Source organism: Pezoporus flaviventris, unplaced genomic scaffold, assembly GCF_033815535.1.
Source record: "Pezoporus flaviventris isolate CSIRO_AGI_PZ_B2104156 unplaced genomic scaffold, CSIRO_AGI_Pfla_v1 ptg000015l, whole genome shotgun sequence".
Taxonomy (NCBI): domain Eukaryota; kingdom Metazoa; phylum Chordata; class Aves; order Psittaciformes; family Psittacidae; genus Pezoporus; species Pezoporus flaviventris.
Window position 1 is genome coordinate 10985886 of NW_026892563.1, and position 14972 is coordinate 11000857.

Sequence of the window (14972 nt, forward strand, 5' to 3'; positions counted from 1 at the left end):
CAGTGTGTTATAAAAGATGCTGCTGTACCTTCTTTGTGGTTAAACTGAAATCATAGAATAGTTAGGGTTGGAAAGGACCTTAAGATCACCTAGTTCCAACCCCCCTGCCATGGGCAGGGACACCTCACACTAAACCATATCACCCAAGGCCTTGTCCAACCTGGCCTTGAACACCGCCAGGGATGGAGCATTCACAACCTCTCTGGGCAACCCATTCCAGTGCCTCACCACCCTAACAGGAAAGAATTTCCTCCTTATATCCAATATAAACTTCCCCTGTTTAATTTTGAACCCATTACCCCTTGTCCTGTCACTACAGACCCTAATGAAGAGTCCCTCCCCAGCATCCTTGTAGGCCCCCTTCAGATACTGGAAGGCTGCTATGAGGTCTCCACGCAGCCTTCTCTTCTCCAGGCTGAACAGCCCCAACTTCCTCAGCCTCTCTTCATACAGGAGGTGCTCCAGTCCCCTGATCATCCTCGTGGCCCTCCTCTGGACTTGTTCCAACAGTTCCATGTCCTTTTTATGTTGAGGACACCAGAACTGCACACAATACTCCAGGTGAGGCCTCACAAGAGCAGAGTAAAGGGGCAGAATCACCTCCTACAGCATTACAAGATGCCTTACAGGAATCTAGGACTTTTTGCAGCAAAAAGCTACTCTGAAACTTGTTAGTCACATTTCAGAATATGAGCACTATAAACCGAGCCATTCAAGCAGGCGTTATAGAGGAAAGTCCTTCAGGCAATAGGTAAGGTTTGCTTTAATCTAAAAATCAGTTATGCGGTTTTCCGAAGTCTATGGGCTATTCACTGGCTTAAATCCAACACTGACTCAGTGGTTCTGAAAAGGTGGGTACAAAACAGTTTTTGGAAATATAAAGTTATGAACGCCCTCTTCAATTTATGGGTTTTTCTAACTGTTGGCCTAAAAACTTAAACATCATAAATCTACTTAAAACTCCAAAGTAAACTGAATGGACTTCCTTAATTCAGCTTCCCAAGTCAAAGTGTAAAACAATTCCACAGCCTTTCCTTGGGCTGCTGCAGAATGAGGAAGCTAAAAAAGCAGAAGAAGTGAAAAGCTTTACACTGGTGATGTTCGTTCTTTAGCCTTTTGTTAAAACACTTAAAAATTATACTTCCGTACTCCCTCTAAGGCGACAAATGGTCAGCATTTGACATAAGCAGAGGATATTTTCCATCTTAATCTAATTTGCAATCAGGCAATAGGAGAGCCAGCGAGGGTCGGGGAGAGAGAAGGGAGTTGGATGGAGAAGGGCAGCAGAGAGCGAAGTGATTGTAATTTCTCTGGAACCTAATTAATTTCATGGTCCACTTCCAATACTCTCTACCAGGCCAATTTTTCTCATGTGTCAGATTTAGCCTTTAGGGCTGCTGATAGCTATATGTTTGTTACAGCATATTAAAAATATCCAAAACATTCACTAAGTTGGGAAATTGACATTTACAATGACTTGAAGACAGACAACCTGGAAGTAAAATGTTTTACATTCTAGCAAAAAAATATTTGCAAGATGTGTGTCATTTGAGCTGTTTCGTGGCTTTGCTAAAGAAGTTACTGAACACAGCCTATCAGCAGCAAAGTAATATTGTTTTAGTTTAAAAATATTTACTTAATTTTTCAAAACATTTTTAAAGCCTTTGCCATACTTTCTCAAAATTTAGTGAGACTGACTTCTACCTTGTTACCAACAGAATGCTAGTGGGTTAAGTCTAGTCTTTCTGAGGACAGCTACTGACTAAAGAGGAAATAGATCACCCAGAACAAGCTGTGGGAACCAATAATTATTAATACATTCTATGAATGGAAGGAAGATGTGTACAGAAAAATACCTGGTTAACTTTATATGAAATTTATCTGTGTTCATTGCCATCCAATTTAGTTATACAATTTGCTGACCCTCATTGGAAAGCTCTCTAACAAGAATATCTTTTGTGATTCTACATCTAAAAAAAGTCACCTGACTTGCTACCTATAGTGCCTTCATATTCCAGGCTGTCTGGTAATATAGCAAGATGCTCGAAGGTTCCAGAAATCCCAGATTCACTGTACTCTGAGGAAGAACACCTCTAGATTGACCCAGCAAAAGGAAAGAACTGAAAGTTTTTGTTTCTGTGTTTAGAAAGACCTGGAGGAGGACAGGATATACAATTTGCATAACCCAATAAGCATTTACATTTTTACATCTTTATCTTGGTAGGAGTTCCACATTGCCCATTTCTGACAACTCCTTTAAATTCAATTATAAGCTCCATGAAATTTTATGGGAGGATAAAATAGGCAGCAACATTTAAAATATTAAATGCTCTTCATTAGAGTTTATGGTCTGGAATAGTATTAAGAGCTGTTAGGAAGGAAACTTAAATAACCTTTAAGATAGCCAAGTTTTTATGGCAATTCAAGAGTTTTATGTCTAATATCTATAAAGTAGCTCAGTTTAGAATAATTACAAGAATCTATCTTTACAAGAGAAAAATATTTGAAAACTTTGTGTTCTTCTGAAGAAGACTGATTTCCATATCTAGCAATTTCAGAAGCTGAAACTTGCAGTGTTTATTAGTGTTTATCCTGTGATATTAAATATTTTATCAGCTAATGTAGTCAGTCAGGGACACATCATGAAAACTACTCACTTAGTATGATTTCCTGATCACCGTGATCTCCCATCAGTGAGATCAACAATGTTATTCTAGGAACAGCTACACTTCCCTGAGAAATCCAACCTATTGTTTCAGTTACTTTAGAGATGAACAGAACATAACAATGGATCCATCATAGATATTGCATAGAATTTACATAAGTAGTAGATTCATACTTTCTGTGAGCAGAAAACAATAGAACTTGTACCTTTGTTATATATTGATATCTGTAATTACATCACTATATGAGGAAGACACATGCCGTGTTGATGCAAGACTGAAACTGGAAAGAGGAACTGCAGCTTTCAAATTAGGAAAGTTGCTACTACCAATCACGCTGGTGGCCTGTTTGTTTTATTGAAATGGGGGAAGTAACTGAAACAAGAATTAAAGAACTGCAAGTAATTCTATGTGAAGTAAAATAGACTTATTCTTTCTTTAAAAGAATATATGGGGCTGAGTCTAGTTGGAGGCCTGTAACTAGTGGAGTGCCTCAAGGGTCAGTACTGGGACCGGTATTATTTAATATATTCATCAATGATTTAGATGAGGGAATTGAGTGTACTATCAGCAAGTTTGCTGATGACACTAAGCTGGGAGGAGTGGCTGACACGCCAGAAGGCTGTGCTGCCATCCAGCGAGACCTGGACACGCTGGAGAGTTGGGCAGGGAGTAACTTGATGAAATATAACAAGGGAAAGTGTAGAGTCCTGCATCTGGGCAGGAACAACCCCAGGTTCCAGTATAGGTTGGGTAACTACCTGTTAGAGAGCAGTGTAGGGGAGAGGGACCTGGGGGTCCTAGTGGACAACAGGATGACCATGAGCCAACACTGTGCCCTTGTGGCTAAGAAGGCCAATGGCATCCTGGGGTGTATTAGAAGGGCGGTGGTTAGTAGGTCGAGAGAGGTCCTCCTTCCCCTCTACTCTGCCCTGGTGAGACCGCATCTGGAGTATTGTGTCCAGTTCTGGGCCCCTCAGTTCAAGAAGGACAGGGAGCTGCTGGAGAGAGTCCAGCGCAGGACAACGAAGATGATTAGGGGAGTGGAACATCTCCCTTATGAGGAAAGAGTGAGGGAGCTGGGTCTCTATAGTTTGGAGAAGGGGAGACTGAGGGGTGACCTTATAAGTGTCTATAAATATATAAAGGGGGAGTGTCACGAGGACGGAGCCAGGCTCTACTCAGTGGCAAACAATGATAGGACAAGGGGTAATGGGTACAAACTGGAACACAAGAGGTTCCACTTAAACTTGAGAAGAAACTTCTTCTCAGTGAGGGTGACGGAACACTGGAACAGGCTGCCCAGGGAGGTTGTGGAGTCTCCTTCCCTGGAGACATTCAAAACCTGCCTGGACGCATTCCTGTGTAACATTATCTAGGTGTTCCTGCTCCGGCAGGGGGATTGGACTAGATGATCTTTCGAGGTCCCTTCCAATCTCTAACATACTGTGATACTGTGATACTCACAAGTACATCAAGTATTCAAGAGCTAGCTGCCTGGAGTTAGGCCATGAGGCTGTTATTACCCATTTTTAATAAATGATCTGAGATTCCCATTCACTTCTGCAGAAATGATGAGCAGTGTGCATCTCTAAAGATGAAGTGATTTAATTGCATTCCAAGAAATGAAATCTAAGAATTTCAACCAAAAAAACTGCCCCCAATTCCTACATTAATGACATTGAAATAATTTATGAAAATTACTTGCTCATATGAAAAAGCAAAAAAGTAACACTTAACATATGCAGCCAATAAGTAATTTTATCACCTATTAAAATATTGGGGAAAAGAATCATCACACAGTAGTTCAGCACCTGTAATTAAGTTCTTGAAATGTCTTCCAGTAAAGTTGATGTATACAATAAATATTCTGCCATTACTATTCAGTTTAGAAAAAATAAGAGAGTCAATTTGCTTTAGATTTTTCTTAAAAGTTCATTTAACCTGATCCTAAATCCTAATTTTAGGTCAGATACACCAACACAGACTTTTGCGCTGCAAACATCATGAGTAACATTATATCAGAATTAAGATACGTAACTGTGACAGGTCTGTGTTAGTACAGGGATTGTCGGGTTATTTGAATTCCTGGACAAAAGGACTACTTGGAGTAAGATCACTGTCCTGCCCAAGATGTAGCTATGTGCTCAGAGCACAGCAAAGGTAATATCTTCTCCTTTGAAGTATGCTGGGAGGTTCCTGAAGCACAGGTATTGTCTCTCTCTGAAGATCTGAGTTATAATATCAGAAATACTGTTCAATGTATTCTAAAGAGGAGACATCTTAATTCATACTGTTCTCCAAAACAGGAGGTCAAGAAACTCTGGCACACAATATTTTTCTTCTATAAATAACTACTAGTAAGGTATGAGAACCTTGCTACTGCCCCTTACTCAAGACAGTATTTCAATCTGCTTTTACACTCAAGTAATATAAAGAGAAATACGAGGTTATAGCACCATTTGTAATTAAATGTACATAAAAGAAATAAAAAAATCAGACAGATTTCTGTAGAAACTTACAACTATGCAGAGATTTTATCTTCATTTTCTCCAGTCACTAGCACCATTATGGAAAACTCTTTATGCTTTCATATTTAAGTGTTAACTTAATATGCAAATTTACAAAATCATGAGAAATTATTAAATACTTGGTACTCTAGTCAGTATAGCATTAAGACAGGTTGACTGCAGTAAATATACTTTCTGTTACAATACCTGAGGAGGTGGGGTCTTCAGAGAAGTCTGGCAGCTCTTCAGGGGGGTCACCATAGAATGAGTTGAATTTGTGGCTTGACACAGCTGCTAGTACTGCCCCCTGAATAAAAATACCCATAATGCCTAAATTACACAAAGAAGGATAATGAAACAGTTTCAGATATCCTGGATCACCCAATCTCCTGAGGTCTCTCAGGTGTTGACTTTCACATTGAAGAGTAAATAAATTTTATAGTCTTCAGTTCTGCTTCACTATTACCGGTGACCGTATCTAACAGAAGAGCTGTCCATACACAACTCTAATAAACAGTAAATATGTTCTTTGCAAGGGGATTTATTTATTATTTTAAAATAACAAGTGCAAAGCCTAAATTCCTGTCGTATAATGTAATCAAAATTTCTAATTTGGAGTCATGGAATCAACCAGGTTGGAAAAGACCTTCAAGATCATCAGCTCCAACCATTCCCCAGCACTGCCAAGCCCACCACTAAACCATGTCACTAAGGCCTTACCTACACAGTTTGGGAATGCTTCCAGGGACGGTGACTCCACCACTGCCCTGGGCAGCCTGTTTCAACACCTGGGGGGAGGAATTGTTCCTAATATCCAGCTTAAACCTCTCCTGGTGCTGCTTGAGGCCGTTTCCTCTTGTCCTATCCCTTGTTCCTTGGGACAGGAGACTTATTTCCACTTCCCCTCTTACCTAGACTGGGTGGTTTAGCAAGTACACAAATTTACCCTTTAAAACAAAATGTTTGAGAAATGGCCAGAATCTGACACTGACAGAACTATATATCCATAATTTATCTATATGAAAATGTATTAATCTCAGACTCCCAGAATGAGCGTTACATGGAAGCAAGTTTAGCAGCAGGCAAAACGGACAATATATAATTTCATGAAACATTCTGTAGAACAGTGCTTTGATTAAAATGGTAGAAAACAAATAGCACAGGTATAATGACCTTAAGGTCCTTTCCAACCTTAACTATTCTATGATTCTATAAAACTTCTCTGGTGACTAAATACAGTTGCCTCCCCAGAAGAAATATGGGAAAGATCTGAAACTGCATCTAGGGCAGGAAAATAGGTCATATTCTGAAACGCAGTAGCCAACATTTTAATGAAAGCATTACCTGGACACACAAACCACCTAAGAGAAAGTGCTGTTTGTGATGATCTATGACAACTGTTGCATCTTAATGCTGCAGCTACATTAAGATTTTGAACAGCAGTAACTCAATATGTATATCTGATTCTGTGTTTTATTACAAATCATAAATACCACTCATGAATTGTAATGTCACACACTTCTGTTTCCATTTTCTCAAACTTTCTGTGAATTTTAAAATGTTTTTCTGAGAAACTTTCCAAGATAGGAACTGAGGGGAAACCATGTTACCTTGGGCTAAAATGTTAACATTCTTTTCAATACAGCTAGAAAATAATCTTGTGTATAGTTAAACATAAAGGGGATAAACCAAAGAATCCATCTTAGCTCTTTCTGAAAAAAGACATTAAAACGTTATGTTCCTTTTATTATAAATATAACAGAATATTAACAGAAGCCATTGTACTATTCTCTCCTCTCCAATAATTCATATTATACAGTATTACTGAATTCATAGAATCATAGAATAGCTAGGGTCAGAAGACCTCAAGCACACCTGGGTTGATATCTGACAATTTGCGCTGAAATTTAGTTTGAAATCTATGCATTAAAAAAGGATGAACACCCTCAACAGGACATTGCAATAAACAGCTGTGAACTCTGTTTCAATTTGCTATTTTATTGTTGACTTCAGAGTATAGATTTCTCTTAGCACATTTAAAATGAATAAAGTATCACACAAAATTTAAGTTCTCTAATTATATTGTTTTAGCAGCACGGTCACTTTACCTTTAGTTTTCGTCTTGCATTGAATTTTCTCAATTGTTCTACTGTTTCTGGAAGATGAATCTTGTATGCATAGCGATCTCTCTCCTTAAGAAAACAAAAACACAAAAAAAACCCCAACCAAAACAAAAGAAACATTAAAAACAAGCTCTTAATATTCTCACTGCATTAGGAAACTAGAGAAGAAATGTACCAGCTTATAAGCATCCTAAGGAGAATGAAGAGTAATTGCAACTGCAGGAAAATGTCAAGAAATTGAGAGAGATTAAGATATTTGGAAAGAATTCTTAATTTGGGCCAGGAATATTTTATTTTTGTAATTTTATTTCCCACTTTGCAGTAAGACCCTACCCTTGTGTTTTACTGTTGTAGTTTTAGTCAGTCTGTGGCTAGCATTGAAGTTTGAAGGGGGCAAACATGAATTAGTTCTGCTACTCCCAGAGAAGCAACGTGTTCAAGCACTCTTTTAAGGGGTGCTTGGTACTTCAGGTAAGCCTGGGAGATGGGGTACATGTCTAACAGAGGAGGAAGTACAAGCTCAATGGCTGATGACATTGGCTCCTTTCAACTGGATAAGTTTCAACCCACAGTTTCCCAATATTCAGAAGAATGTCTTAACCACTGTTATTCCCAAGAGGTGCACACTCCTGTCGTCCTTTTATAAGCTAGACCATTCTGCAGATTGGAATACAAGAGTTAGAGCCAGAAAGACAGCTGAGAAGTGTACTCCATTTGCTGATAGACCATCTCCTCGTAAGAACAGATGAGCCTGTGCTTCCCCTGTTCTTTTTTTTGTGGTCCTTTTTTTTTTGAGTGTGTGTGTGAATATTTGTCTACTGTATAACTTTATATACAGTCCAGGAGCAGACATCAGAATACCACCCTTTCCAAATAAGTGCCCTGTTTAAGTCATTGATATTCTGATTCTCCACCCTGGGCTCGCACTACAGAAAATAAAGAGGATAACAAAGAAAAATAGTTAATCCTTCAGTTTCTGCCACAGAAAATGAAATGCTCTGAACCAGTAATAGCCACTTTTTAAATGTGCAACACACCCATCGTTTCCCATTTCAATGTGTATACTCTGATGCTGCTAAAGATGCCTAAGTGAGTTTGCTATTGCTGTCAAGCAAGAGTTCAAGTCTGGCAATTATCAAAAGCTCAGGCTCTAATTGTATAAAGTATTTAAAGCACATTATGACACATTTCCTACAATGTCACATCTACTATGAAAAGTTCAAAGAAACAAAGAAATAAATCATTTTCTCCCTTGCAGAGGAAACTGGTATGTCAACAACTGCTTTTACTACCTTTAACCAGGGATGATTCAGTGCTTCATATACTGTTATCCTTTCTGCTGGATCCAGCATAAGCATGCGACGTACCAGATCTTTGGCACTTTCAGAAATATGGCTCCATTGCCTAGGATTCATCTGATTAAAAGCAAGAAAAAATCAAATTAAATTAATAATAAGAATATAAAATAGAACCTACTTTTCACGTAAAGTAATTGCATAGATTAAACAGTGGTTGGTACTTGTAAACATTTTCTTATAATAAATGTAAAAAGAAGTTTCTAAGATTTGTAATAATGTACAAAGTCATACATTAGTAGCTATTGAAATGGCATAAAAAATTGAAAACAGTGAGCTCTGTATCACATAAAAGCTGATATATCCTTGGTATTATGTTATAATCACAGCACAATTTTCTACCTATGCTACGTTTTGTTCAGATAAACGTGACCCTTCACTAGAAAAAGAAAAAAAAATTGGGCTTTGTCTGACAGTTACCTATGCATATGATAAATGTAGAAATTAAGTCTACTCTTGAAATCACTACAAGGAATGGCATGATAGTCTGTCTAGGTCAAACCACAATTTCATGCCAGTGATGCTGAGTATGAGGGGAGTAAGCTAATACCTGTTAAGGACTCCTCTGGCCCTGTTCCAGAGGTGTCATGGACTATAATGCTTATCAATAAATTCCTTTCAACTTTACAATAGTTAGGGATCTTCAGCCACTAAGGCAGGAAAGCCTACTAACATGTGACCAACAATACAAGCAATTGCAACTCTTTTTAGAGTAGAACTGTATCTTGAGGAGACAACAATGCAAAGAATGAGTTTGAATACATTTTCATCTTGTGCATATGCAGGTTTGTGTCCAACTAGTCAAGATCATAGAATCACAGAATATTTAGGGTTCGAAAGGACCTTAAGATCATCTAGTTCCAACTCCCCTGCCATGGGCAGGAACATCTCATCCAATAAAACCATACTAAAAAAAAATTAGCCCTAATGGAAGGAAGATAATTGCAAAATTGCAGCAAGATGGTTTTAAAATCCTTGTAGTATTTTCACTGAACAGACATATCACTGTTGAAACAGGAACAGAGAAGGAACTGAGAAGACAAAATGTACTGGCCAAGACTAATTTTTTTTTTTTTTTTTAAACAAAGAAAAGTTAACTCATACACTTCCAGAATTTTTTAGCTGTTTAAGAGATTTCATAAAGAAATCTTCCATAAAGTGAAACTGGAACATCTTACCAGTCTAAGCAATTCCAAAACTTGTGCCATGAAGAAATCCTGTTGTTTCTAGAAATACAAAATTCCTGACCAAGTGCAGTACCACTGCTGTCACTTACATTCTAGCAGAATACTGTTAAGTTCATATAATAAAATACTTTCTAAACCATACTACAGACTATCAGGCAGTTTTAGGAGTTTCGACTCCTAATTTGCTAATACACAATTCATGTATGACCTCAGTTGCATACTGATCTTTGGCAAAACCACAAAACCAGTGAAGTCAAAGCTTTAAATTTGCCTCCACAATGGCTCTAGGATACGTGTTTTGTGAAACATGCATATCTCGCATGCACACCAATCTGCTTTCGGTTATAAGTGGATCCTTTTGAATCATCATCAGCACTTTACTACACACTGTAATATAAAGAAAAATGTGCAACTACATACTTACAGTAACATGTATTTTGTTTTACATCAAGACAATGTGATGACCAGCCTTTATGATAGTTCTTTCAGTTGATTAAAAGATTTAAATTATCTATAAACCTAAGGAAATGTACAGTACGTTATACTACACAGCTAAACCTTACACAATCCTACTGAGCTAAATGTACAACTAGAGTGTAGTTGTTGCACCCACTTATTATCTCATCTGAATAAATAGTCGCATATTCTAATTATCAACATTAATACAAAACACAGCAGGAACAAGACAGACTGGAGACAGAAAATCATTTCTCTTCCTGTGTAACACAGATTTCTATAAGCTTCAAATTATATGAGGCTAAATACAAAAATCAACTGCCAGAAATTTTACCAGCAAAACTTATCTCACTGGAAGAGGATTCAGGTATACTGTCATTTACCTTGTATTTTCCTTTAATAATGCCTTCAAATAATCTTTCCTTGGTTCCATAAAAAGGCAAACAACCGCTTAGCAGGATAAAAAGGATCACGCCACAACCCCAAACATCTACAGGCTTCCCATAAGGTTCCCTTTTTACCACTTCTGGGGCCATAAAATGAGGTGTTCCTACACGTCCTAAATGGAAATAAAAACAAAATTGAGTCAAAGTGATGTGTGTCAAATATGGCAACAAAGAATATTAAACTAAAAACTAAAACAGTTTTAATAAGTTTTGTTTGTGGGTTAAGCTGTTAACACAATCCTTTTTTCCTTAAGTTTAGTATTTATTAAATATATCCAGTGAGACAAATCAGTTGTTTCCCTTTTGCTTGATTTATATTTTTATAAATTAAGGAATATTTTATCCTGCCCTGCAGACTGTGAAATAAGACTTACATAAGAGCATTAAAATTATTAAGTGAAACATGACAAATAAAGGTAAAAATATCAATTTGGGCAACCTTTGAGACAGGCATTATTTATTCAGAGAGCATGTACAAAGACACTGTAGAGCTGCTTCTAACTGGAAAGAGCATAGACTGGTCTGATGCTCTGCCCAACCTTTAGCCAGTGCAGCCAATGCAAAATGCTAGCAAATATGTTGGTCATTTATTTGAAGAAGGCAATGTCTTACCACAGATAAGAAGATAATGCTAATTTGTTTCACAGTGTGCTTTCAATGAGTGCCACACAGTAGTGGTTCTGGGACAGTACTGTTTCTGGACTGGTAATGAATGTACACCCATAGAAAAAAATGTATTTAGTACCGACAAATTTTTTGAGTGGGTAAACTGATTAAAATGACTTCATTCAACTTCTGTGTAACACAATAAGCCAAAAAAAAGCAACAAATATTTCACCTCTCCCTATAAATGTTTCCCATTGTAAAGAGGTTTGTTTCCACTGCAAAGGATTTGCACAAATTAAGCTTGAATGCTCAAGGCATCAGTGACATGTACAAACACTGCCCAAAATTTGGACTACCCTGGTTCCACCAAGTACCAACAGAAGAAAAGAACATCACTGTAGTAAACTGTTACTGCTTGTACCATCTTCATAAATTATTCTTCCTTACTGATTCTACAGTGGAATTCAGAGGCTCCATTCAAGGCTTTCAGCACCTTTGTTTTGTCTAGGAGAGTTTACAATTAAGTCTGGAAAACCCGAGGTGTTCACATGGAACTTATTTAATTCAGTCTTGTGTGGTAAAGAGACTCTTGCTAGACTACTCTAGCCTATCCTGCACACCATTTGCATGTGAGTTAGCTAAGTCACAGCACTAGTAACAAACACCTAGGAAACATTTTCCTGGTAGAAGCTTACTCAGTAAAGACCATCCTTCGTTAATATCACCTTATGCAGGAATATGATCTGACTGTGCTCCGTTAACTAGTCCTTACTCACTCCTTTTTGCATCTACAAGAAGTAATAAATTGACAGAAGGCATTTCCTAATTTCCCCACCCCCCCACCCCAAAATATCACCATTTATGACAACAAAAGCATCAACATTTCCAGCTCTGTATCAGGCTGTGCATGTATGTAAGCAGCAACACCTGCCTCTTCAAACATTATTCATATACCACTTAGACTACTCATATGACATTAGTGGTATGCATATTGCAGTCTGGAAATCTTTAGTACAGAAGATACCATGCAAGAGCGCAGAGCAGTCTGGCTTACCCCAGTCTTGTTTATCTCAGTGCTAAACTTCCTGGCATTTGGGTGCAGAGGTACCCATTAGCAATTCTGGAGCAGGTGTAACCTTACACATTAAAACCCCCAAACATTTTTGGTAATAAATGTTTAAATCTTTTTTATCAATATGAATGGAAAAATCACATATACTCTGAAGATTCTGCCTTCCTATGAGGCTTTCCAATTGCTTTTATGGAATCTGAGAAGTCTAGAGAAAAGCAATTTTTCAAGATGAAAAGCAAAAATAGCTAGAAGGCAAGATATCACAGGGACAAAGCAAGCTATTTAAAAGAGGCATTAAAATTCAGGGAGATACACGGTCATTTGGATCATGTAGCTAATGACACTAAGAATCCTATGTATCAAATGATACCTAATTTGAGTGAATGTGTATTTCCAAGAATTATGTGTCATTCTTCTCAGCTCAGGACCTTCTCTATGTTTTAAGTAAACAAATAGAGAGACGAACATGGTTAAAAATGACTATGTGCTGTGAGAAGTAGACTTAAAAGATTTGGGGTTTGGTTTTGAAGGTTCTTTTGCAGTGCATTTAAGTCTGCTGGGCATTTGCAGTACAGTAAGGGCCAATCTACAGAACATCTTGTTCTGATGAAAATGTGCCCTTGCAAACAATTGTCCATCCTACATTTTCTCCTGTGGTGTAAAATAGCATATTTAGCAGCAATACATACTGCGTAAGGAATACAATAGCATTATTTGGTGTAGGTGTTTAGATATCAAGATGCTGGCAAGTGTGTGTGTGTGTGTGTGTGTGTACTGCAGGAGTGTTCCCTGAGGAGAGGCTGGGGCTACCCCATGCTGAACACTGGTGGTTCCAGTGGACCCACTGCAGGGGTACTGCTCAGCATAGCAGTCAAAGATGGTGGTGCCTCAGGTAAAGGGCAAGAAAGGGAAAAACATTGCCCAGCAGTGAGGAATATGGGGAAAAGTGTGAGGAATATGGGGAAAAGTGTGAGAAACAGCCAGCAAGCACCGAGGTGAGAGCATGAGGAACAGGAAGAGGTGCTACAGCAGAGATTGCCATGCAGCCCCTACAGAGGTCATGGTGGAGCAGGTAGCCACCCGTCAGCCCAAGGAGGACTCCATGCTGGAGCAGGTGGACATTCCCTGGAGGACCCACACAGAAGGAGGGGCACTGTGTGAGAATGAAGGTGCGGCAGAGAAGGGCTGTTATGGACTGAGTGCAGAACCCAATTCCCCATCCCCTTACACCACTGTGGGATTGAGGTTAAGGGAATCAGGAGCAATGGAGTGCCCAGGGAGTAGAAGTGGTGGTGTTAATTTTTGTCTTTGCTTCCCACTACTGAAATCTATTTGAACTAACAATAAATTCAACTCTGTTCCCCCAAGTTAGGTCTGTTTTATCTATGATGGTAACTGGCAAGCAGTTTGTATATATTTACCTTGACCTGTGAACTTTTTCATCCTATTTTCTTCCCTTGCTTTGATGAAGAGAGGGAGCTTGTGAGCAGCTGGCAGGAGTTTAGCCCTTAGCCAAGGTCAACCCACCAAATGTGTTACGCTGGTGTTAATATACAGAACACTGACCGAACAGGGAAAAATATGATCAATCTTCCACCAAAGATACAGCTTGTTTCTTTCATTTTTAGTTTTGAAATATCACCTTAGATATTTTATACAGCCTGTGATTAAATCAAGTACTCTACAGTGTCAAGAGATGATCAAAAATGTGTGTATTTCTTCCTTCTTCCCTTCAGCAAATAATGTTTTGAATGAAAATTACTTTGCTGAGATTGATAAGCAAGAAAAATCCTTCATTATTTATATGCAGTCATAAATATATGCAGAACAGAACAGTTTCTTGAAACTGAACATTAAACATCTTCCTTAAATTTTGCGAAGCAGGGTCTTGGTGGTGGACAACAATTTCAGAGTTTCTTTTCCCCTCTATTTCACTTCCTGAGCACAGTGCAAGAAAGTACAAAAACACTGGTAAAACTATTGAATGTCAACAAATAGCAAACATAACTTGCAACAGTATGCTTATCAAAATTGCAGACAAAACATAATATGCAAGCTTTTCTTATGCAGTAGCCATGCACTGCCAGCACTCTGTGCATTATCAGTGACCTTCATAATAATTTTTTTCCTGAGACACATTTTTTTTTCTAACAAAACAAGCTTCTTGAGGTTTTTGTTTCCTACTATCTATGTGATAATAGACAAATCATAGCCTCTTGATACTTCAAGGTTACTTTTCTGCTTTTTCTGGCAGCCTCACATCAGAATGTGAGGCTGCATGTTTAATTAGTACACAAGTGCTCTTACAGACAAACTGACAGACTTAGAAGTTCTGGTTAAAAACCACCACCCCTCTCTGATCACCCCCAATTTTTTTTCTCCTCCCTTGGAAGTTAAAGCACATAGATTACAAGTATAAGAATTGGATCTTCGTAACCCTAGCTCAAAACCAGTATACTATAAAAATCCACTTTAATGAACTGCTTAATGTTGAGCAGAAAGAATAGACTAGTTCAATAATAGGAAACATTCTACACAGCTGTTTAAAACCCCA

At 38.2% G+C, this 14972-nt stretch overlaps 1 protein-coding gene across 12 annotated transcripts in view; it reads right to left on the reverse strand.

The window, feature by feature from the left end:
• The window catches only part of CASK (calcium/calmodulin dependent serine protein kinase), a 200847-nt gene that overhangs the window by 68266 nt on the left and 117609 nt on the right, over positions 1-14972 (reverse strand). For all 12 annotated transcript variants that reach the window (XM_061453412.1, XM_061453411.1, XM_061453409.1 and 9 more), the window contains 4 exons: positions 10678-10853; positions 8589-8711; positions 7282-7365; positions 5381-5480 (listed from right to left, as the gene is read on the reverse strand). In XM_061453412.1, coding sequence (XP_061309396.1) covers positions 5381-5480; positions 7282-7365; positions 8589-8711; positions 10678-10853 — 483 coding nt within the window. The remainder of the gene's footprint in view (positions 1-5380; positions 5481-7281; positions 7366-8588; positions 8712-10677; positions 10854-14972) is intronic.